Source organism: Lonchura striata, chromosome 1A, assembly GCF_050655825.1.
Source record: "Lonchura striata isolate lonStrDom1 chromosome 1A, ASM5065582v1, whole genome shotgun sequence".
NCBI lineage: Eukaryota > Metazoa > Chordata > Aves > Passeriformes > Estrildidae > Lonchura > Lonchura striata.
This window is the reverse complement of record NC_140741.1, coordinates 54,342,932-54,367,933: the sequence shown is the minus strand read 5'-3', so window position 1 is coordinate 54,367,933 and position 25,002 is coordinate 54,342,932. Positions and strand designations below refer to the sequence as shown.

Below are 25,002 nucleotides of genomic sequence, written 5' to 3'. Positions count from 1 at the left end.
TCCACCTAAAATAAATTACCCCATTAACACAATTTAAAGGCATGGGTGCACTGTGACTGTTAAGCTCTTCAATGGGTATCTCTTTCAACTTTCATATATCCTGCAGTAATGCAATAGGTACCTACTGTGTGGCATGCAGCTAATAGTCTGTCTGCTGTGTGCTGTACTGTGATGAATCTATTGAATGGAAACTCCAGAAGCAGCAAAACCATGTTCTGGATAAAGCCGGGGGGGAAGCTGCAGAGTCAGATACCTGGAGTCAGAGAACTGATTTGTGAAATACACAAAGGGAGCTATCTTGGGATAGACAACCACACTTGAGATTTGAATGGAGGGAAACTTGTAGCAGTCTACTGCAGACAAGATGTGCCAGCTACAGTGCCATAGACAGGCATGATGGAGAATGTGGCCTTGTGTTATTGTAGAATTAAGACATTTCTGAGGATAGGTGTAAGTCTGTACTGTAGTTTCATGTTTTGGAGATAGAGACAGTGGCTTATTGATTGTGTGCTGTGCTTTAAAAGGAAGCAAAAAGAAATTACTAAGGTAATGTTAAAGGAATTCCTCCCTTTGTGTAACTGGGTATAATATCTCAGGCTGTTTTTGTAGCCAGTGAATAGAAATGAGCATTTTGGGGGCACAGCTCATCTGATGTATTTTAGAAAATAGTCTTTTAGTGAGATGAATCAGGGTTTAGAAATACTTTTCTTCATTGGCTACAAAGGAGACTAAGTGTGACTAGATTAGGTGTCTGTGTTTGGCCAAGAAATATCATTTAAAAAAAACCAATGAAGCACAACTCCAAGTAGTTCTCAAACAATGGGACATTGATATATCCAATAGAAATATCACCCAACACTCAGTAGTGGAGCAATGGCCTGAAAGAATCACCTCAGGAACTTTGTGCATCTGTCAATAAAGTTATTATGTGTTCTTCTGTTGTAGTAATTCCTAAAGGTCTTATTTGAAAAGATGCCATGTCCCTTTTCCTTGAGGCTAACTAAATCTATGCACATTGTAATTCATTAGAAAAACATAAGGTACTGAGATTTTATGAGCATTTGCAACAGTGTTTCCTGCCAGTGTTGAGTTAGACTTTTGCTTTCACTGAGCTCTCACTGGTGGTGAGAAGCCTCTAAAAAAGGTGATTCAGAAGGATATGGCAAGGTTGGTGTTCTAAAGGAACCAGTCTGAGCAAAGTGGAACACGTCATTACATAAGACTCACCATTAAAATTATTTCTGCATTTCAGGAACTATTTAAAAATAAGAGAGCAAGTGTACCTACAAGGGGCAAATCTAAGAAGTGATATAAAATATAAAATAAACAGGAAATTATTTTTAACTTGCCATGGAGATTTTATTTCTGATCTTTTTATTTTTATTTTATTTAAGATACTCTGGATATTCTGCTTGGTTTTCTTCTTAGTAAAAATGCTACACTTTGTTCCTAGTACACAGGTCCAACTAAAAGTTTAACTTATCAGTTGGTCTTGTTTGAACTTTACTTGCAAAGAAATGTATTTTCTAGTGTGAAACAATTTTATAGTACTTTCTTTTCCCCAAACTCTAAAATTCTCTTTTCTTTCCAAACAAAACTGTAGCTGCTGGCATTACAATGCTGGCATTGTAAAAATGAGATCAAACAGATGTTGAAAGTACACATTTAGATGTATTGATCTTATTTTTGACCATATAGTGAGAAATTCCTTCCTGTCCATGTATTGAATTTAATTTAAATAACTGGTTTATTTATTAATCTTATTTTTATATATTGATATGATTTAAGATACATGAAAGAGTCTTCAGTCACTAATGTGAAAAAATATTTCAGAGCTTCTTCAGAGGAAAAGTGGATTGGAAGTTTACCTTAAAACACTCAAGAAGAAGCCATCAATATATTTATTAAAGATTTATTCACCCTCTGCTACTAGGCTTTGATTATTTAATAATTTATTTGGAAAAATAAGGAATTTAGAAATATATTTTTGTATTAGAAACCTTGATAACTAGTAATATTTTATTGCCATGGCTTGAGTTTATTTATAATAACTGAAATATAGATTAGTGGAAAAAGTAATTCAAGCCTTTAATGATCATCAGGTTTGACATGTGGTAAGGATAAAAAAACTATTTGGCACACCTGATAGGCTGGTTATATCATCCAGCTATTTTGTTGATGTTTTTTTCTTCAGTATTGTTCTGTTTCATTTTCAAGAAAGACATGGGGGAAAGTTTTTTGTTTAGGTTACAAAATTATCCCTGTCACAACCTAACATATACCACCAAACATAATGCTACAAAACCATAAATTTAACCTAGAAGTAAAATGAATTAAACATGTCCTAGAAAAATGGGAAACCAATCTGCTGCAAGACAGAGGTAGTAACACCTTCTCCTTCTCCACTATCCCTTTGAATAATGGTGCATCATTTCAATGAAATCAGGCTTCAGCTGCTCACTGAATAGCAGAGATTTCCACAGGCACAGGATTTGGAAAGATGTTCCCTTCTCAAATTGAACTAGTTTTACTTGACAGGTCACAGAGATAAAGGGTAGCATGGCCGTGCTCACTGAAGGCAGCTTTAGATAAGTCAGTGTGCTTACAGAGATCCCATGCTACTCAGCTTCATGGATCTGAAATGCCTGTTAGCTTGGCATGAAGCTATTCATCCAAGGTCTCTTTGCACTCTGCCTAGAGCCACTTTTATGATGTCTGTGGAAAAGCTGATGATTAAAGTTGAATTCATCATCCTTGCAATTGGAAGCTGCTAGTGCACCTGGTATACCCCTCTTTTTTGAAGGATTTATTCATAAGGTCTCTAAACTAATATGAACTCAGAAGGCAAAAGCAGTGCTGATACTGACAACAGAGCTATTTACCCCTCCCACTACAGATCCTGCTTAGGATCAAATTGCATTAGTCTACAAGATAACATTGCAGATTTTAGGTACGTCTGAAATCATCTTCCTTCCTTACACAGTCAACATCAATTAATGTAATTGATCAAGGTCAGATTATTCCATAAATAACACAGTCCACTCAACAGCAAAAAATAATTTTAGTTCTTTCTTGTTAAAAAACAAATTAATGCAATCAAGCCTACCAGGTTTTGAACTCATGAACAGTTTTGGAGATATAGGTTGGGTTTCTGTTAGTTAGTCTGGCTGCAAAATCAAAGAAGATGACAAATTTTGGATGTATTTTGTCCGCACATTGGATTGCTTCTGTTGAAAAGAAATTATAAAAAAAGTATGTTTTGGATGTGGCAATAGGTGTAGACACAAAACATTAAAAGAATAACAAATACAGCATTTTGTAAAGAATTTTTTTTCATCTTATATATATATATTATTCATCAAAATTTACTGAAGTATTGTTGGTCCCACATGTACACATAGTTTTCTAAGCCTTCTCTAAAAAACGAGTTATTTTATTGACCAGGAAGTTGATGTCTGGGTGCTCATTGGAAAGTCTTAATGAAAATTTTGTCTTATAAACAAATTAGTAGTATGGCCAGTGAAAAAAATTCTTGGCATTTAATTTTCTAATCTATTTTACATTATTTCCCAGGGGCACCATGACCTTCACAGATACATGGCTTTGTGCAAATATTCAATTATATGGTAGAATCTCATGAGTTGGACAGTTGGCCCTTAAAAGTTAGCCAACTTTCTAAATGGACTTTTTTCCTCTTCTGAAAAAGTTAAATCTAGTCTTCTAAGTAGATGTTAAAGGACTCAACCATGCCATTAATTTAAAAAATGTAATAAAAATATTTGGAAGTTACCATATTAAAAAAATTACTTTTTGATCTTGGCAGTGTCCCCCAGATTCATATCATTATCTAAGCTCTGTGAAGCAAATATGTAAGGAAGCCAGGTAAAACCATATTTCAATACTTGACATAGATCCTTTATATCCGACACCAAGGGTATATCCTCAGAAGTGAATACTTATCATGAAAAATGGCACTCATTCCTAATCAGATAAAATCTCTCAGGGTTGTGTTATCTCTGGTGCTGCCTTCTTACTGGCCACAAACACTGTAAAGGAAGAAGAGGATGGAGAATTATTGTCACAACTCGGTGAGAACCCCCCTTTAGGGTTAAGGTTACATTAAATAATAGGTTGAAATTAGCCACAAATCAGGTTTACAAATTACTAAATGATTGTAGATGACACAAAACTGGGAGGAGTGGCTGATGTGCCACAGAACTGTGCTACAACTGAAAGGGACCTTGACAGGCTGGAGAATTGGGCTGACAGAAACCTCAGGTGTCAACAAGGAGAAGTTCAAAATCCTGCACTAATAACAACCCCTTATACCAATATATGCTGGGCACCACCCAGCTGGAAAGCAGCTTAGCAGAAGAGGACCTGGCAGCCACAGTTGACATGAATTTGAAGAAGAGCCAGTAATGTGCCCTTGCAGCAAAGACTGTGGGGAAATAACAAAATTGGCAAGGAGTATTGTAAACACACACTCAAGTGACTTACAGCTGGGGTGTCAAAGAACACATATATCATATTAATTGCTGTTTAGCCTTGTGTGTTTGACAAGCAGAACATCTGTGTTTAGATAATATAGGCCTGTGATAGGCTTAGAGACACCCTATCAAACATTCTGGAGATTTATTCTCTGCTGCAAGATCAAGCACAGTGGTAAATTCTACCTGTGCAAACCTCTGATACACAGGCAAAACCAGCAGGTTCAGGGACCCTCTAGCATGGACCAAGCTCTACTGTGCCTGCACCTCTGTTTGTGTTCCTGGGTGCTGTTTTGAGGATCCCCAGTTGGTGGATAAGAAAAATTCATGTACTCTGTGCATTTTGTTGCTAATTTTATGTTTGTTCCTGCATCCTGTCTGTGCTGACTCACATAAAGGTAAAAGGTATCCTGGGCTCCTCAGACAAAGCACTGCCAGCAGGCCAAGGGTTGTGCTGCACTTGGCTCTGGTGAGGCCACTCCTAGAGTGTTGTACTCAGTTCCCAGCTCCCCAGTAAAGGAGAGACATGGACATGCCAAACAGTCCAAGGAAGGGCCCCGAGGATGTTTAAGGAATTGGGGCATCTTTGCTGTAGGAAAATGTTGACACAGCTGGGACAGTTAAGTCTGGAGAAGATGAGGCTCAGAAGGAATCTTACACTGTATGTGAATATCTGAATGGACAATGCAAAGAAAACAGAGCCAGCAGTGCCCAGTGACAGGACAGAGTTAATGGGCACAAATTGTAACACAGGAGGTTTCTCTGAACATCATTTGCTGGGAGGATGACAGAACACTGGCACATGCTGCCCAGAGAATGTGTGGATCTCACTCCTTGCCTATATTCAAAAGCTGTCTGGACACAACCAAGGGCACCCCATTCCAGGTGGCACTACACAGATACAGAGTGGAACAGATGACTTCTAAAGGTCCCTTTCAGCCTCAAACTTTCTGTGATTTTGCAGTTCTCTGAAAAAGCCACTGACCTCTCTATTATGTGAGGCTACAGAGTGTGCTGATGAGAAAACCATGAACTGATTTCATCAGAATGTCTTTTCATCAGATGAAACTCTTTTCATCATGATCAGTCAGCTTTGGTCAAACATTTCTGTTCATTTTTTTTATCCCCAAAAGATGTTTGTCTCTCTCTCAGTGCAATTCTATTAAAACAGGGTTGTCCGTGGCACTTGACAAGCCCTTAGCTCTAAACCTCAAAGGCTGTGGAACATTGAGGTATAAGTTAAGACATGGAGGAAGTGTTGCTGAGACATTAGCTCATATGGTCTGTGATCTGGGTGAAGGGACTGAGAGCTGGAGAAACTTCACATCAGGATGTACCTCTAGTTTGTTCTTGCTGGTCCCTAATAGAATAAAATAATTTAGTTTATCTGATAGCCTGTACTTCTCATAAACCCAGCACTCTCATACTGTATAAATGCACTTTTTGACAGCAATTCATTAAAGTTTTGTCTTCTTTTGAATCTATCAATACTTGTGTTAATGTATTCCTTTCATTAATTAATGAGTCAATGGATAAAATCTACTGGGTATATATGTGACTTAATGTCTATCCTCATCTTTCTAAAAAGTCTCTTCTCTGAATGATGCCCAGTGCTATTTTCAGTGCACTGGGTTTCTCCCTGTATTTCAGATGCATACTTATACCCCACTCCTGTATCTCTAAAAGCTTCTAATCTCAATCTCCATTCTCATCTTTCTAAAAAGTCTCTTCCCTGAATGATGCCCAGCACTATTTTCAATGCACTGGATTTCTCCCTGTATTTCTGATGCAGACTTATGCCGCAATCCTGTATCTCTAAAAGCTTCTAATCTCAACCTCCTTGGATGTCACAGTTACGTGTTTCTTCCCTCTTCATGCCAGTGCCATTTTTACTCTGCTTTGTCTCTGTAGAGCAGAAATTCAGGGTTATTTCAGGTTTCTTTGTTGTTTTTCTTATCTTCCAGCCTTTTTCCACATGCTATTAACTCCCTGCCTATATCATTTTTCTAAAACTCATATTTTACACTACAACTTACTTGATAAAGTATATCCAGTGGTATACAGCCATCCATCCAATGATGGATTAGATAGTGCTCTACCATCTAAGTCAATGCAACATCATACTTCTTAGTCATCTCTTCCCCTTGATTAGACTTGACTCTTCCATGCCAGAAGAAATGCATTACATTTTGCTCAGACTGTTACAGACAGAGTTTTGTGACTCCATTTTATATCACTCTGAAGCTGTCAGACAGGAAAGACACTTCATCCACCAACACCTGCTTTGAATTTAAGCTCTTCACTTTTCTGCTTTGTTCAGGAACTTGCCTCTGCTGAATCATCTGTTTCCTCCCAAACTCTGATCCCTTTTCCAAAACTGTTTGGATCTGTATATATCTGTATGCTACATTAGTGTTTGAAATAATCTCTCACTTTCTGTGAATCAAGGATAATGACACCTTTCAAATTCTTTTCTAAAACCTACTTCTTTTGCCCATCCTTTTATCAGTGTCACTTTTGAATAATCTGCCTATTAGTACATCTTCATTTTTTAACCTCCTGTATCTAGAACTCGGATTTCAGACGATGTAATAATCTTTAAACCATTTATTTGAGCATGTGTAGCCACACAATCGGCTTATGGCTACTTTAAAACCTGAGCTCCTCTGGATTTGTTAGCTTCATTCTGAGTTAAACTTTCCTTTTCTTCAAACTAGTTTTTATTCCCCTGCTGCCAGTGGCAGTGAACATCCTGCCTGTCAGCCTTAAACATTTTATGTGTACATTCAGGCTTTCAGTAAGGTAGTGAATCTGCCTGGGAGTTTATCTGAGACCCCCGGAACAGCCTATTGATTACAATTCTCTAGTACACTGACCTCTGTAGCTCAATTCTACATCACAATTTAGGATTTGTTTTTGTTACTCTTGCATAAGAAAATCATGGTACATTCAAAATGTAATAATAACCGTGTAAAATACCTGGATTGTTTTGGGGCTTTTCCTGGTTTTTTTTTTGGACCTGTTTCCTTTGTGACTTTATAAAGATAAGTGAATGCAATTCTTGAGATATTGTGTGCAGCCTTCCAAAAAACAATGAAAATGAAAAAATGAAAAAAAAAAGAAATGCCTCGTTTGAAAATATTGAAATAATTTAGTTGCCATTTCTCACAGCTATCAATGCCTCTCTAAATAAGCAACTTTTTTTTTTTTTTGGGATGCTGGGGCACAGCACTCAAGCAGACCAGAATATAATACAAAGATGACCTTGTTGCTCCACCCCTGTACAGCTGTAGATACAAGCAGATTAACTGTACTGGTTAGGTAAGTCTAAATCCCTAACTTGTGCAGGCATCCTTAAGGGTAAAGTAACACCACAGGACCTTTTCATGTATCTGTTTATGGAGGAAATATGTAAAGAAGATAAGTGATAATCTCTAAAAGCAGGACAAAGCACAAATCCCTAGTATTATCAGAATGTGATGAAAAATTAGAATGGATCAAATATGAAATGGTTTACCAGATTGAGTGTACATGAATGTGGCCTAGAGAAATTATTCTTCGGATGGCAAAAAAAAGTATTTTCCCCCGAAAAAAGGAAAATAAGTAAAAAAAATATAAAAAAAATCCTTATGTCATTTTTTTCCTCCTGGGAATCACCATATTGAAATCCAAATTGTTTTAAAATTTTAATAAATTTAAATATTTTCATTTCAATTTTTGGTCTCTTTCATTTGGGATTTACTTTTTTAAAAAAGAAATTTAAAATTCTTCTGAGTGTTGCAAATTCTGCAAGAGAGAACCTCCCAGTATCATGTGAAAATCAATTCTTGACCTTTAACAGAGATTTCACACCTTTGTAGATCCAATAAAGAACAGCATCTACCTACTGCAAAGGTATTTCATTGTATTTTTTGGCTCACCACCTCTTCACTGTTTATTGTTTTAAAAGGTCAGAGGAATTATAATTACATATTACCATGTAAAACTGCACATGTATGCCTGATAGCAGCACATACATGTACATGCAGATCTATGGTCTTACAAGTTCCCTCTCTAGAGACTGAGGAATGAAACATATCTCATCTGAAAAGGAAAATATTTATAATTTATGCCTGTTTATTAATTATTTTGTTTAACTGCTTAATGCCAGCTTTATGAAACAAATTGCATTTATACCATTCTGATAGCTACTTAATTGTGCATGAATAATGAAGGCATAAAATCTTCAAGCAAAGCTGTGCCTTCAGAATTGAATTATGAATTTAAGACATTTTTTCCAATATCAAAGTCAAATATTTTTAGTAATGGCAAACATTCTGCTCAAATGGTCTTAAAGAAAATCAGACGTGTCACTGCAGGAGATTCTAAGACTATTTTGGAAAAGATGAATGACATTACCTTAAAAAAAAAAAAGTAAGATTTACTTTTTTTACTTTTTTTTTTTTTTTCCCCACACAAAATGTATGGACCTGCAAGAGATCGGATGAGCAAACAGCCCCCGCTGGCGCAATGTGCTTCCAGATGTTTCCACGTGCAAGCCAGCGATGCAATGGCTTCGTGTGCGCCCAGCGCTAGCAATGAGGGTGACTGTGCTGTGCCCTCCTCTCTGTGTACATCAGTTTTAGTCATGACAGCTCCTCTCGCTTTACCTGTGTAATCCCCTCTATACTTATTCCTAACCCAACACAGGAATGATCTAATACAGTATGTCCAGGAAATACAGTTCTAAGTCACATCCTCACGCTTGGGGACTTCAGACAGGTGGCTCAGGGCAAAGATGGAGGCCCTGTGTAACACCACAGTCCAGCCAGCAAATATGTCACATACATTCATCCTGTGACTGAGAAAACCACATTTATTTCTTTATTTCCAAGGTTTTGTTTGTTTGTTTGTTTGTTTGTTTGTTCATTTTTTTAAACCCAAGGGAAATGTGATATGCTGACAATGACTGCAAGAACCCTAACCCAGACTAACTGTATTTTCAATAGTCAGGATAGTTAATGCCACTAATATGAGAAGTGTCAGTATTTAAACCATCCAGTGATCCTCTGATTGGTTTTTAAAAGAGTGTAGTGTTTCGAAAATCAGTAATTGTACTGTGAGAAGAAGAAGGGAGGGGGCAGGGGAGAAGGGGGCCAAAAAAGAGAATTAAATAAAAATGAAATCCAAATTGTATGTGTAACACAGTCTTTTCTTAAACAGGGGCAACCTCTCATTTCCACAAAAGCTTGCTGGAATCCTCAGACAACTACCAACCACTGTGCTGTCACAGTGAGTTGCAGGGGTACAGGGAGGCTTTGTGGTTTTAGGCATTCATGTCCCCAGCACCTCCTTCCTCAGGTTTATTTCCAATGTCCTTAGATATTAAGAAAAATGAAATCTTTGATGTAACTTAAAAAAATATCTACACTAGAGTTTTCACCTTCAAAATAATCAGGTTTTTGTAATTCAACCCACCCTAAATAAAGACAGACAAAAATGTATATTGTTACTGTTTCCTTTTTTTTCTTCATGCAATCTGTAAATTGGTTTTATTCTCAACATAGTGAATATAAAAACATTCTGTGCACAATCAGCCTCCATTTACTCCAGTTCATTTCAAATCTATAGATTCCTTGCAATTACTAATTGCATTACAAATATTTTATGTACTTACCTCCTGGTTCTCTAGAGTCAAATGGATTCATATTTTATATTGTTAAATGTGTTTATTCAGTTTGGCAAAACAAATATACATTGGATTTTATGCTTGGTAGGTTTTTGTTATTAGGACAGAAAATTTTGTATGTGACATGACAAATCATTTATGGAACTCCTAATATGTCCTATTTTGTATCAGTGTAGATGTACACTTTCAAAAATGAAGGCTTTTAAGTGCAGGGTTTAACCATTGCATGTGTAGTGGATTTTACTGCTTCACACAGGCTAGCTTTAAATTCTTTATTTGTATTTAACTTCTATGCATAAAATTCAATTGAAAAATCATAAATTGCTGTGGAAAAGAATCAAAATATGAGTAAGAACATAATACATAAATAATAAGTTCATAGTCTGGTGTTTTGCTAATAATCCCTCAGGGTTTGGGCAGTGAGATCTTTAATTTAGGGCCAAATCTTTTTCAAACACATACAGTCCTACAGAGGTTAGCTTACAATTTAGCAGACAAGAACAGTATTCATCTTGTTTTCCAGAGTAAAATTACTAAAATGAATATGCAGCATTATGATATGACTAGACAGTCCTCTTTCTTGATCTTGACCAGAAATACTGAGGGGCTTCATGATCTCTGTGTCACCCTTATTTGATTTACTAATTGGGTTGGTAAGGATTTCCCAATACTCTGCTTAGATGTGTCTGGTTTAAGGTAGACACCCACCTTTCTTCTGAAGACGGAAATAATGCCTCCACTTGGCCTTGGGCCTCTGCACTAGGATGCAGATGTCATACTAAGGGATGTTATGCAGTGCTAGTGCTTTTTTGCTTCAGAGAAGGTACCTTATTTGTGCCTGATGTACAGAATTCTTCTATTGGTAACAACACTGAGTAACACAGTAATTTCCTCCTTGCCTGTTGACCTGGCCTGTCATTGAGAGGAGACACAGACACATGGGGGAGCAATGCCCAGCATCATCTCTAGCCACCAAGCTGGGATCTGACAGTTAAGCATATTAAATTAAACTGTTGATGCACTCCTACCACAGTGACATCCATCACAAGCCCACTTTAAAATGGGTATGACAGTGGCTATGTGTTTTTTCTTTACTGACACCAAAAAAAAAGAAGGGAGCTTAGTTTATAGTTAAAATTGTATATTAAACCTCAAGATGACAATGATTAAGAGAAAATAATTCTGCCTGAAAGTTCAGTCTATGTATGTTTGAAGGGATTTGATAACATCTGAAGGTAAGTTTAGTTGTTGCCATGCTTATCAGGTGAAGCATTCTTGTAATACTATGGTTTTATTCATAGGTGACACTACCGTATGCAGTTCTTCACGAGACACAACTTGAAATATTTTGATAAAATGAGATGCTTGCGGAAACGATCAGCAGTGTCGTTCTTAGGAATCCTTGTTGTTTGCTTGCTGTTCATGAACTTGTACATTGAGGATAGTTATGTTTTGGTAAGTTGTGAAGAAGTGATCCTGGAACAACACAACAGTAAAACACCCCTAGTATAACGGTAAATTGTTGAGGATAAGCAACATCTGAAATATTTGTGTAAGCTGGGAGCTTGTTTTTCAGTATATACTGCAAATCTCACCTCTGAATACTTTATTAAATGCTATTATAGAAATAAAATTATTTAAAAAAATTTGCACCCATTCTATCTACTTTAAGCACCTTGCATAAATAATTTCATTTTAGTGAGTTTATTTTGTGTTTTTCCTACTTTTTGTAACTCAGATTTTATTCTGATGGGTTCAGTGCTACAGCATTAAAAATTAGACAAATGAAACCTAATGTAAGTTTTTGATTTTGAAAAAAATTGTGGAAATATTTATGTTAGGAATTTCAACAAATAAGCTACTGACAACATAGCATAACTCTACAGCTTATGTGTAACCTAGAGGTGTTTCAGTGCTGAATGCCAAGTGAGCCCTGGAGACTTGATTAATGGATTGAATTTCCATTTTTTTGGAGATTGGACTGGGCCCAGTAAAAAACATAATGATTGAAAATTGAATCTTGCAAATAGTGAAATGACTAAACAGAATTGTTACATTATGGTATGACTAGATAGTCTGTCTTTATCTTGAAATAAATAGGAACAGTGTGGGTTTTCCAGTATTTTGAATGGTGAATTCTGATCTCATTTGCATCTGAAAAGAAAGATAATAGTACATCAAAAAGTGTAATACACAAATAGTAAAATCCTTACATAATTTATCAGAACCATATATACAGTCATAATTATTTTAATTTAAAATATTATAATTATAGTTACTTATAACAGTACTTTAAAGATTTAAAATATTAATATTATGCTAGCACCTTTTTCAGCCATTGAAATGATAGCCCATTCTTGTAGCATGTTCTCCATTACAGACATATTTCTTTGTCTAACACAAAGGCTTTACAGTTTTTTATTTATTTAACATTTCTTGGTTATGATTAAATTTGACCTGGCTTATCACTTTTTTTCCTAGTGGCATTTTCCCTAACATTTCTTCTCTGTTCACTAATTGCTTCAAAGTGCCCCAGGTGTTTCTGAAAGTGCTTTTATTATCACTGCTAATGGTGTTCCTCTTGGTTTGTTTTTGAAATCTAGTCCTGTCCTATTTTCCAGCTCCCCAGATGGCTCCATGTCTTATTCTTAATTTCTCTTTCCCTGCCCACCACCCCCCCACACCCCCCTTTAATAAATTTACTGTCTTTCATTGCTTCTCTCATCACAGTTCTGGCATGTTTGCATTCATGCAGCTCTCAGCCAAGTCTCTTGCCAAGTCTCCTGAGAGTTCTTCCCAGGTCTCTTGATACCTTTATGGTCCATCAAGTGTTTTTCAAGTGTGTTAGGATGTTGACTTTTCAGCTTATTTATTTAGTTTTATTCTCAAACTTCCTGACCCTGTCTGACAGCTCCAAACACACCATGTCTGGTGTATTTTCTCTGCTGAGGTAAAAGATGAGCAATTTCACTGTTTGTGGTGAAGAGAAATATACTTGGGAAAAGCTTTTGAGCACAGCAGGCTAACCAGTTTCCCTCAGGGAATGAAAATCTGAAAGTCCTCAGAGCCCCAAAAGCTCTCTGAACTGCAGCCAATCTTCTGCTGGATTAAGGTAACTGGTAGAGGGAAAACAGCTGACCTGGAGTTCCTCCTCCCAGTGGCAGGCAGCAGGCTGTGTGGTGCTGGTGTCTCTGGCACCAGATGAAATACAAATGGTCTTTTTCAAAAACTTAGAGTATTAAAATTACATTCATTTTGGTAAACCTTAAGAAGGGAGAAAAGAAACTTTCTCAAAGAGTCTCACATATCCAGAGAATCCTTCCACTGTTTTCTCCAGGGCGTTTGCTGAAGAAATGGAAAGTAAGGGTCCATGTGGCAAAATAGCTAAAGTATATTGGGTGAAGGTTATGCATTTATGCAGTGCTGATACATGTGTATTAGAAAAGTAGTTTAAGGTGCTTAATCTGCAATGTATGAACTGCATTTGATCAAGCATTTTGAAGACATACTAATCTAAAATATACCAGATATCACAATATACACAAGGGGGTCTTTTACCTATTCAGAGTTGTAAGTGAATTGTAAGTGCAGCATGTGTTCTGCACTCTCCTATGAATACTAATCACTATTTTGGGCACTATGCAAAGAATTACACTATTGTAGTTGACACAGCATCCTTAATAGAGCAAGGTGTCTTCATAAAGGGTGAAAACTGGCACTTCGTCCTAAGGCACCAGCAAAGACTGGAGAGCAAGTTAGATATTAGTTAACAGATGAAAGCCAAAACCATTCTAGAAAACCCTAGAGAAGAAAACCAAGGAGAGTTAATTAAGCTCCTCAACTTCACTGACCTCTACATAGTCAGAGATAGAAGAAATAGATTTTAATCTTTTGGAAAATAATCCAGATTTCAGTTTTGCCCATCATTCAACAAAAGAATGAAAGAGCAGCTATTAAAAAGAAATGTAAGCCACAAAGGCATTTATTAAAGAGGGGGAAAAAAGGAAAATTTTTGTGGTCAGTTTAGATATTTTGCTTATTAAATCAAAACATTTTCTTCTGACATTGTCTATTTCTAAATATTTTATGTAGCAAAACTTCAGCAGAATAAGTTTCCATTCCAAGACCTTATGAAACAAGGAATTTTGGTGCTCCATTCTGGAACCCATGATACAATGTTTTGTTTGCTTCTCAGATATTAAAGAAAGGGTTTTTAAAAAAGGAAGTTTTTGGACCAGCCTTTTTTCTTTGCCACCTGACATTTTTTCATAGAAAATCTCCTGAAGTTTCGGTGTATTTTCTTTCTAGATCATTAAGTTACATTTTAATCCTGAACTTGATAATTAAACTTCCTCTCATAATTTATGAGTAAATGCAGAGTGGCACATAAGCACTTGAGAGAAATTACACAAGAGACACTGAAGATCAAGAGAGCATAACAGTGCAGGTAGATGCCCCTGGATGGCTGCCAAATATCTTTACTAAGCCCAGAAGTGGATTATTTACTACTTCTATGCAAGAAAGACAATGAACTATAAATGAATGTAAGATCAGTTTACAGAAAGATTTATTTGTGCTATAAAATATAACTTTGACACATTTTTTAATATTTATGCCATTAAATATGAGCACTGTTTACTCTTTTTCTGGTTGTTTCTGTAAGCATCAGTACTATTACTGCACAATGCTCCCATTTAATGACAGATCCTGAAGTTTTAGTGCATAACATATTGCATACATCAGAAGAAAGAAACTCATTCATGCGTGTGCCTGTCATCAGACAAAAATCAAAACCAGATAAATTAAATAAGCATTCTTGCTTTGAAATTCAGTCCTCATGACCTGTTAGATATTTTCCCTTTTCTTAAGGGCTGAAGAACAATTTTCCCTGAGGCCCAAGTGACCGTATGAGTACGGCACTACTGATGAAGCCACTCTTTCCCTTCTGTGCCTTTACTATGACTAGGAAAGCCTCTTGGAGGGAAAGGGCTGAAGAAGGAGGAAGGAAGAGGAGGTGTGGTGATAAATGTACCTTTTGGCTATGACATCAAAATTGTTCTCCAAATTCAGAGAAACTTTAACTGTCTGCATGATCACATGCATTTCCTCTGAAAGCAAACCTGAGTCAAAGCTTCTCAGAAAAATATCAAAACAAGCCAGGTTCCAGGATCTAGGCTTGTCTTTCATTGGTAGCAATTTTGGTAGATTTTTTTTAATCACTAGATTTTTTTAAAAATCTTCTGTGTTTCTACATCTATGAAAATTATCTTATCTGTTGCTGAGTGATAGTTTCTTATCCCTCTTTTGAATACCACAGAATTTTTTGGCCAATAATTTAATTTTTGCTACCTTTCCAGAATTTTATACAAAGTACTTTTTCTTTTACTTTTACTCTAATCTGAAGGTTTATGGTAGATTTTCTGTAACCAAACTGTATGATATTCAGTAATGCTTGTTGGTTTGGGGGGGTGGGGGGAGGGTGTTGTTTGTTTTTGTTTTAAATGAGGTGACATCTACATACTTTCATGAAAGCTGAAACTGAAAAATGTTATTCTTGGAAACCTGCCTGTCCATGTTTCCTCTCTAACTGGCATTCACAAATGTGTTTCTCTCTCTCCCCCTTTTTTGTTATTTTTGTTTTCCCACTAATAGGAAGGGGACAAGCAATTAATCAGAGAAACAGCCACACACCAGCTCAACCCAGAGCGTTATGTTCACAGTTTTAAAGATTTGTCTAATTTCTCAGGATCTATAAACATTTCCTATCGTTACCTAGCTGGAACACCTTTGCCGAGGAAAAGTAAGTAACTGCAATTTGAATATTGCAAAATGAGGTAATTAAAAAAGGCGTGAAACCCATATAGTCCCTGTGATATTTCTATGCAAGAGGGGCTGAGTTAAGCAGTGATAGTCTCAAGAGAGTTAGTGGCCAATCTTGAGTGGCCTCTAGTCCAGACCTAGCAGTAATTGCCCCACAGCCTGATTACCTTCTGACCAACTGCCTGACTTGTCCTGCAGGCAGCCCCTGGATGTCTGTGGGAGCATAATTCCATGGATCTCCTCCCAGACAAAGGAAAGATGATTTAGAAAGCAGAAGCAAGGCACATGCTGGTGGTATTCTGCAACCACCCTCTGAGACCATACTGTCAATGTCCATATAAGGGGTAAATCCAATCTTAAGTATGCTTGGCATCACACGGACGCACACATCAGGTCCACAATTCTGCCACTCCAGCAGCTTCAAATGGACCTCCTTGCTCCTTTAGCTGTGCTAAAAAGGGAGCTGAATTGTGCTATTATTAGGAGAGTAAAGGAGGATTCTTCCCCCAGCTATCTGCAGATGGACTCTTTAGTTATTCTTACTTCACACATAGTTCAAGATTTTCCTCTAAAAGTGAAATATGGCCATACCTAGACTTTAGGCAGGTGTCCTTTGGGCTCCAAATCAACCATTTCACATACATAAACAAGGCTCTGAAGTCCAAGCACAGAAGGGAAAATAAAATAATGTGTGAATTGTAGAAAGCTAAAAAGTCTGTTCAAATTAGATTTGAAGAATTGGGGGTCTGTATGCAGTGTAAATTACTTCTGGGGGTTGTACTTCACTGTACCACTTCATTTTGAGCAGACTTAAGCCTCAAGGGGAAACCCTGAATCACTATCAGAGCAGTCTTTTACAAATTACTATATTTTAAGAACACTGGGGTAGGTTCAACTTAAGTACACCCTGTCAATTACAAAGTCTTACCATTTTTTACATCAGTAGCTAGAAAAATAGAGATATATTAACAAATATCTGAAAAATCCTGATTTGGAATGCTGGTAAAAATGCAATGGCAGCGGCTACAAAACAGCAGAAATTAAATTTCTTGTTTTATAAGATATATCTCTGTCTAGAAAGAATGTAACAGGATTAAAATTATTTGCAAAAGAAAGGAGAGAAGTTGACTTCTAATTTAAAATAATGTCTAAATTGCAGGGTGTTCCCTGTAAAATGTTCTCTGTAAATGTTGCTTTATCAGGACTTGATGAGTTCTGAAAAAGGGTTAGAATGAAAACTACTAGCAAGGAAAAACTAGACAAATTCACCTAAAACTGAACACACTAGAAATCTTTATCCATGAAAAATTCATAAAACTGTAAAAGTATGCATAGATGTAACTAGACTTTTAGCGGTCTTAAAATGATAGACATGCTGCATTTGGTAGTTCCTTGCTTTCAAAATATGGTGTGAATAATCCCCTCATAATCCCCTTTCTTTTGGCAAATTTACAGCCTTATCATTGTATATGTGGCTTTGTCTACAAGGCATAAATGTACACACTGCTTTGGCATTTGTCCCCATGCATTACTTCTGCCAGTAAACAAGTGAATGTTTAACACAGTAGTCTCCATATGTCTATTTGCTTGCAATATCATACCTCTTAACGAAAAGGCAATAAAGGTCCTTTATTGCATGTAGCTTCACATAGGCAATTTCTCAGTCTTCACCATTCGCGAGGTTTATTTAATATAAACACAGCATAATATCTTTGTGATAAAATTGCTTCCAATATCAGATACTCAGCTCTTGTTTGAATTTTCTTCTGTACAGGGTATCTTACAATTGGACTATCCTCTGTAAAGCGAAAAAAGGGAAACTACTTGCTTGAGACCATCAAGTCTATATTTGAACAGTCAAGCTATGAGGAACTCAAAGAAATTGCAGTGGTAGTACAACTGGCAGATTTTGACTCAGCCTGGTGTGAAGGGATGGTCCAGGATATTTCACAGAAATTTGCACATCACATAATTGCGGGCAGATTAATAGTTATTCACGTCCCTGAGGATTACTACCCTGTACTGGATGGCCTTAAGAGAAATTACAATGACCCCGAAGACCGTGTGAAGTTTCGATCAAAACAAAATGTAGATTATGCTTTCCTTCTAAACTTTTGTGCTAATCTTTCTGACTATTATGTGATGCTGGAAGATGACGTTCGCTGCTCAAAGAATTTTTTGACTGTTGTTAAGAAAGTAATTACCTCACGAGAAGGATCCTACTGGGTGACGTTGGAATTCTCCAAGCTGGGGTACATTGGAAAGCTTTACCATTCCCATGACCTACCACGCCTGGCCCATTTTCTATTGATGTTTTACCAAGAAATGCCTTGTGATTGGTTGCTCATCCACTTTCGTGGGCTGTTAGCTCAAAAGGAAGTAATACGTTTTAAGCCATCTCTCTTCCAGCACATGGGATACTACTCATCTTACAAAGGAGCTGAAAATAAGTTAAAGGATGATGATTTTGAAGAGGAATCCTTTGATATCCCTGACAACCCACCTGCAAACTTGCACACCAATATGAATGTATTTGAAAACTATGAGGCAAGCAAGGCTTACAGCAGCATTGATGAGTATTTCTGGGGCAAAGCCCCCTCTACTGGAGACTTCTATGGAATTGTATTTGAAAAGCCCATTAAAATCAGCAAAATTAAAGTTGTCACTGGAACTGAAGATCGGCAAAATGATATTTTACACCATGGGGCCGTAGAAGTAGGTGAAAAGATTATAGGCAGTAAAAAAGGAAGACAATGTACAACTTATTTGAGACTAGGGGAGTTCAAAAATGGGAATTTTGAAATAACAGATTTAGAGCACAAAGTTCTGTTTGATATTAACTGCATGAGAATACTTGTTACTAAAAGTCAAAAAGAATGGCTGATCATTAAGAGCATTAGCGTCTGGACTTCTCAAACACCAAATCAATAAAGCAAGGCCACCTGAGAAGGTACAGAGTGCATACAATCAACTGGGTCACAACTGGTGCCACTCCCCAGAAAAAGACACTTCAGCTCTTCACTAGAGACACAGAATATCTGGGGAAATCACAAAACAAGTAAAGCAATTTATTTTTTACCAGTTTGGTCAGGCAATATTACAAACATTAATTTGTTGAAAATTTTGAATTTTATAGAAAACAAAAGGTTCTCAAACCTCTCTTGAGATCTTTAAACCCTTTTTTATTATTATTTCTCTGTAAGAGAGATCATGTAGAATATACAGAATAAAACAAAAAAAAACCTGTCTTATAACTGCCAAAAAGTTTAAATCTGTGACCATTATGTTGTGAAAAGAAATTCGATTGCACCTTATGCACATAAAAATATAAAATCTTATGGTAGTATGCGTTTGTCCTGTAGTTGGTAATGTGTTTCTTTTCCAGGCAGTTGTGACAAGATCTGTCCTGAAACTGGCAGTTTACTTCTGAGCACTGTAAGAAAATAATGTGGCTAGTCATTGCAACTTCTTGTCAAAAAGGGAATGTATAAAATTATAAATCTGACATGACAATTATGTAAAAAATAGATAATTGCATCTGGTTTTCTGTCTCAACAAATATCCTTTATTCTTTTTCCTGGCTCTTTTCACTGAAATGAGCACTACTTGGATTCTCTATTACCTAAGGGACCAATTTATTCTTACTTGTTCAAATTGCCTCACACCAAGCAAGCTTTCTGCTTGAGTACCAATGTCAGTATCAAACCCAGGTACCTCAAGAGCAGCATTTCTCTCTTAGAGAGGCATCTTAACAGACCTCAGTTTCAACATTTTTGTTCATGATATGGAGAACTCCCCCTGAGAAATTTGCAGATAGCAGAATACTAGAGCATGGTTTCCAAGGATTGTCATACCTTCCATATGTACCTGTCCTGTTCATGATGATACAAATGCAAAATGTACTGGGTTAATCAGCTGGGGGTAAATGTAATCTCCAGCCTGTCCTGGATGACCTGCAGTCAATGGAAGAGACACAAAATGAAGACTCCTAATACAATGAGAAATTAATATGTTTCTTAATTAGGGGTGTTTTGGGGTTTTTTAAGTTCTCTAATTCTGTTTGTATTAATGTTGTAGACATCTTCCCACTGCCTCTGGTTATTTCCTATAAACATATCTTGCCTGACTTTAGACAATAACATAAAAGTTCCTCCAGTCTATATGACTTCAGTGTTAGCTCTGTGCTTCTAATGCATCACACAGGGAAGCTGTATAGTATATGATTTACACTATATGCATAGATTTATATTAAGCGATTCTATGGGGTTTTTTCCTCTAAGAAATTCCCTAGATTATGTCAGTAGACGCACTAAGAAATACGTGAGTAGCAAGTGTGACAGAGATGAACATTTTATTGTCAATCTCATTAATACTGTGCTTATCATCTGATTGCATTTAGGGAGTTTAGCTAAACCTGGAAGGCAAGAATTAAATTTCAAGAATGCTTGCACTGACTAGCGTTCAGTCTAGGATGAGTACATACAAGCCTAATATGGCTATTTCAGAAGGATAAATTATTTTTAAAATCTACACAAAACATCAATGCAATTGATTTTCCTGGTTCATAAATCTGGATAAATTCTAGTCCAGCTTTGGCAAATCACCCAATACAGAGGTAAGGTATGTTGTCAAATAAATCTTCTGGTATATGTTTCTACCTAATTCAGAAAAACATCTTTTTTTCAAAGAAAGTCTTTGCTTCTTTGTTCCTTAATATACACCTAGATCTCTGTTTTTTTACATAAATATGTTCAATAAAATACATTAAAAGTGCCATACATGTTCAATTTGAAAAGAAAAATTGAAGCTCTCTTAAAAAAAAAAAAAGCAAATACATACTAGTCTTAAATTATTATAAACACTTATGAAGGACTTGCTTTTTAATATTGATATTCCACATTTCAAAAATAGTTAGCTGGTAATTAGTCAATTTTTTTTAAAATAAGCTGTCAGTCTTCTATTTTTTCTTTTATAGAATCACAGAATAGTTTGGGTATAATAGGACCTTAAAGATCATCTTGTTCAAACCCTCCTGCTATGGACAGAGATTTCTTCCATTGGATCAGATTGTACCGAGGCACATCCAGACCAGTATTGAACACCTTCAGGGATGGGGCATTTACAACTCCTCTGAGCAACTTGTTGCAGTGCCTTGTTGTCACCACAGTAAAGAATTTCTTCCCAATATCTATTCTAAACCTACTTTTAGCTTCAAGACATTCCCCCTTTTCCTGCCACTACATGCCCCAGTAAAAAGCCCTTTGCCAGCTCTCTTTAGGTGCTATAAGGTCTCCATGGAACCTTCTGTTCTGTAGAACTCTAAGCCTTTACTCATAGCAGAAGTGCTCCTGCCCTCCAATCATTTTTGTATCTTTTCTTTGTATCCACTTGATCATTTTTGTGTAATTCTTTATTTTTCCTTGATCTCTATTAGGGCCAAAAAAGCAAATGTTACTAGGTTAAGCAGGAACCTTTCTTTTTATTCAGAAATGCAATATGTCTGAAGCAATTTTCTAAATTAGAATTGAAAATACACTCAATCCCAAGATTTCAAATACTCTTGAAATATATACTCTTGATTTCAAATGCTCTCTCAAATAATCAAAACCATAGACAATGTGAATGGCTAGTACAAATTAAATTACATAAGCCTAAGCAATCTAAATGGTGTTTTTTAATTCCAATCTGAATAAAACTGCTTTTCTTTTCAAAATAACAGTAGTATTGGTTAACATTGTTGGCACAATGGCTTAGCATCAAGACCTCTCATCTGATTGTTACCAGTCTTAAGAGATCTAACCCACAGATGCCCTCAGAGAAAGTTTTTCTTGGCTGTGAATAGTAGTAAGTGCTAAGAATGAGAGGCATGCACTATTCTTACTTGAAGGTGAATTTGACTTGACTTTGAAGAAATAATTAACAATACATTTATTCCAGGAGATTCTAGAATTCAGTTATGAAAGCTAATGTTTTGAGCACTCACTGTAGGGCATCCAGCTTCTCCTTCACTAAACACATATTTTATTCATCACATTCACACAAAAAAAAGACTACCAGATTCTGGAAGAAGAAAAAAGAAAAAAGAAGACACAAAATTGATGATAACTGGTTTTCAGGCAGATTTCAAATATATATATTTGAAGACATGATTTTTATTCATATGTTAGGAAAAGTGATTGTCTTCTGTAAGAAAAATATTTAATCAGAGATTTATACCTTCACTAATGCTTTGCAAAGCTTGAATTTTCTTCTTTTTTTTCACTAATTATCAGAATTACAAAGCTCTGTTCTTTGTGTATATAGTTGATTCTGTTAGAGTATGTTTCCTGCCTTCATTTGTGGACTGAACATCAATATTTTCATACCAAAATGAATCACAGAATAAGCTGTGTTGGAAGACGCCCAAAAGAATCACCTTTTCCAGCCCCTAGCCCTGCACAGGATACCCCAAGGATCACACCCTGTGCCTGAAAGCATTGTTCAAATGCTACTTGACCTCTGTCAGGCTTGGTGCTGTGACCACTTCCCTGGGGAATCTGCTCCAGTGTCCAATCACCCTCTGGGAGAAGAAGCTTTCCTGATGTCCAACGTAAACCTTCTCAGACATAATTTTAGGCCACTTCCTCCTGTTCTGTCACTGATCACCACAGAGAAGAGATCAGTCCTGCCCCTCCTATTCCTCTCCACAAGGAAGTTATAGACAGCAGTGAGGTGTCCCCTCAGTCTCCTCCAGGCTGAGCAGGCCAGATGATCTCAGCTACTCCTCATATGGCTACTCATCAAGACCCTTCACCAGCTTTGCTGCCATCCTTTGAATGCTTTCTAAGAGCTTAATATCTTTTTTATATTGTGGCACCCAACTGTCCCCAACACCCAAAGTGAGGCACCCCGGTGCAGAGCAGAGTGGGACAATCCTCTCCCTTGCTTGGCTGGTGATGTTTTTCCTGATGCCCCCCAGGATATGGTTGGCCCTCCTGGCTGCCAGGGCACTGCAGACTCATGTTCAACTTGTCATTGACATAACCCCCAGGTCCTTTACCACAGTTCTGCTTTCTAACATCGCACTCCCCAGTCTGTCCATACATCCAGGGTTGCCCCATCCCAGGTGCAGAATCCTGCATTTGCCCTTGTTGAACTTCTTATGATTGTCATTGCCCACCTCTCTAACTTTTTGAGGTCTCTCTGTAGGGCCTTTCTGGGAGTTGACAGATCCTCCCAGTTTTGTATCATCTGCAAACTCACTTAGTATCCCTTCCAGTCCTGCATTTTGAATCATTTCTGAAGATGCTGAAGAGCACAAGGTTGAGAATGGAGCCCTGTGGATTCCCACTAATGACAGGACCCCAGTCCAATGTCACCCCTTTCACTCTAACTCTGTGTCTGACCTGTGAGCCAGTTGCTATCCCATCACATGATGTGTTTATCCAGCTGTGTGTTGGATATTTTTTCCAGAAGGATCCTGTGAGAGTAACTATCAAAAGCTTTGCTGAAATCCAAAAAGATCACATCAACCACCTTCCCTTGATCAGCTAGGGATCATAAAGGGAAATCAGGTTTATTAAGCTGGACTTCCCTTTCATGAAGCTGTACTGGTTGTGTCCAATGACTGAGTTGTCTTTCAGGTGTTTTTCATCTGAATAATCATCATAACATTATGAGGCACTGAAGTGAGACTGTGGCTTTCCACAAATACTGAAAATATTGCACTGTGATCTGGACAGTGATTCATCTGTTCTGAACTTTCCTACATATATTGTTCCTACTAACACCTTTTGGGATTGCTGATTGCATAGCACGGGGAATTCTTGGGAAGTAAAATATTATTCACTTCAAATTAAAAGAAGAAATTAGCTCTTTCTGCAGAATAAACAAACCCAGGGCATGACAATTTTCAGGACAACCAATTTTAGAATATTTAATAAAACTACTATGATAAAGGTAATTCACTAAGGTTCTATACAAATGTGATATTTTTTAGATCAATCTTCTAACATGGTGCTCTGTTTTACTGTCTGCTCAGTATTCTCCTATGTAAGACATTAATGTTTTTGCTTTTATAAAAGGACATTGGAAACTTGTTCTTTATTGAATTATTACAAGTTAAATAAAGATCAAACTATGACACCTTAGAGAAGATTTCATTCTGGAAACTTATTAAAGTAACAAACCCAATATCTAACTGCCTTAAAACCTGCAGATGACATCAGTTTTCATTGTGAAGCATTTCAGAGAACCTGATGGAAATTATAGTTCTTACTGCTCTCTGGTTAAATTTGCAGTTCTGTTAGACTACATTAAAATAAGTATTAAATTATGAGTTGTAATGCAGATCATGTGTCATGAGCTCTAGCAGTGTCATGCACTCAAATGGTAAAGTATAATATTTTGTAAAAACAAGTGGAAAGTACAGATGTATCATAATGAAAACAGATTATTTTTATGTCATATGCCATATACAAAGACAAATTAATTGTAGCATCTCCACCACTCCCATCAGCTTTTCAGATGAAGCAAAATAAAGGGCTTAATCTTTGTTTTTCAATCCTTAGTCCTTGGAGACAAAAACTATAAAATTTCCTTTTAATCAAAACTGTGTTGTCCTATGTATCATAGAAAATTGAAAAAGTGATTTTGCAAAATAATTATATATATGCACCTACAGAACTATTTGTCTTATCGTCTTCATTTTAGTTTTAGCCACCCTGGAAGACTGAAATGAAGGTATTCTCCATATAGGTTTATTTTGGTATCTTCAGATGGCATTTTCCAGTATCTTGCCTCTTTTATTAGTTTTGCCACAGGAAAAAGTGTCACCTAGGTATGCATGCCCTTTGACAGAACAGTCAGTCATGTAAAGCAAGGATATATTGCTGTTTCTGCTGTAAAAGAAGAGAAATGGGACCATGTCCAGAGTCATCCTAGTGTACAACACTTGTCTAAGATCTGATTTCTTCTACTTGAAAGGAATTCCTGCACGATGATGGGAGACCATGCAAGAGATTTGTCCTGCATATTCATCTCCTA

At 36.7% G+C, this 25,002-nt stretch overlaps 1 protein-coding gene across 5 annotated transcripts in view; it reads left to right on the top strand.

Annotated features, from left to right (window-relative positions):
• Positions 1-24,642, top strand: part of MGAT4C (MGAT4 family member C) — a 321,254-nt gene extending 296,612 nt beyond the window's left edge. For all 5 annotated transcript variants that reach the window (XM_077783549.2, XM_085570193.1, XM_085570191.1 and 2 more), the window contains 3 exons: positions 11,460-11,613; positions 15,811-15,958; positions 17,753-24,642. In XM_077783549.2, coding sequence (XP_077639675.1) covers positions 11,473-11,613; positions 15,811-15,958; positions 17,753-18,909 — 1,446 coding nt within the window. In that variant the 5' untranslated portion in view covers positions 11,460-11,472 and the 3' untranslated portion in view covers positions 18,910-24,642. The remainder of the gene's footprint in view (positions 1-11,459; positions 11,614-15,810; positions 15,959-17,752) is intronic.
• The last annotated feature ends 360 nt before the right edge of the window (positions 24,643-25,002 follow it).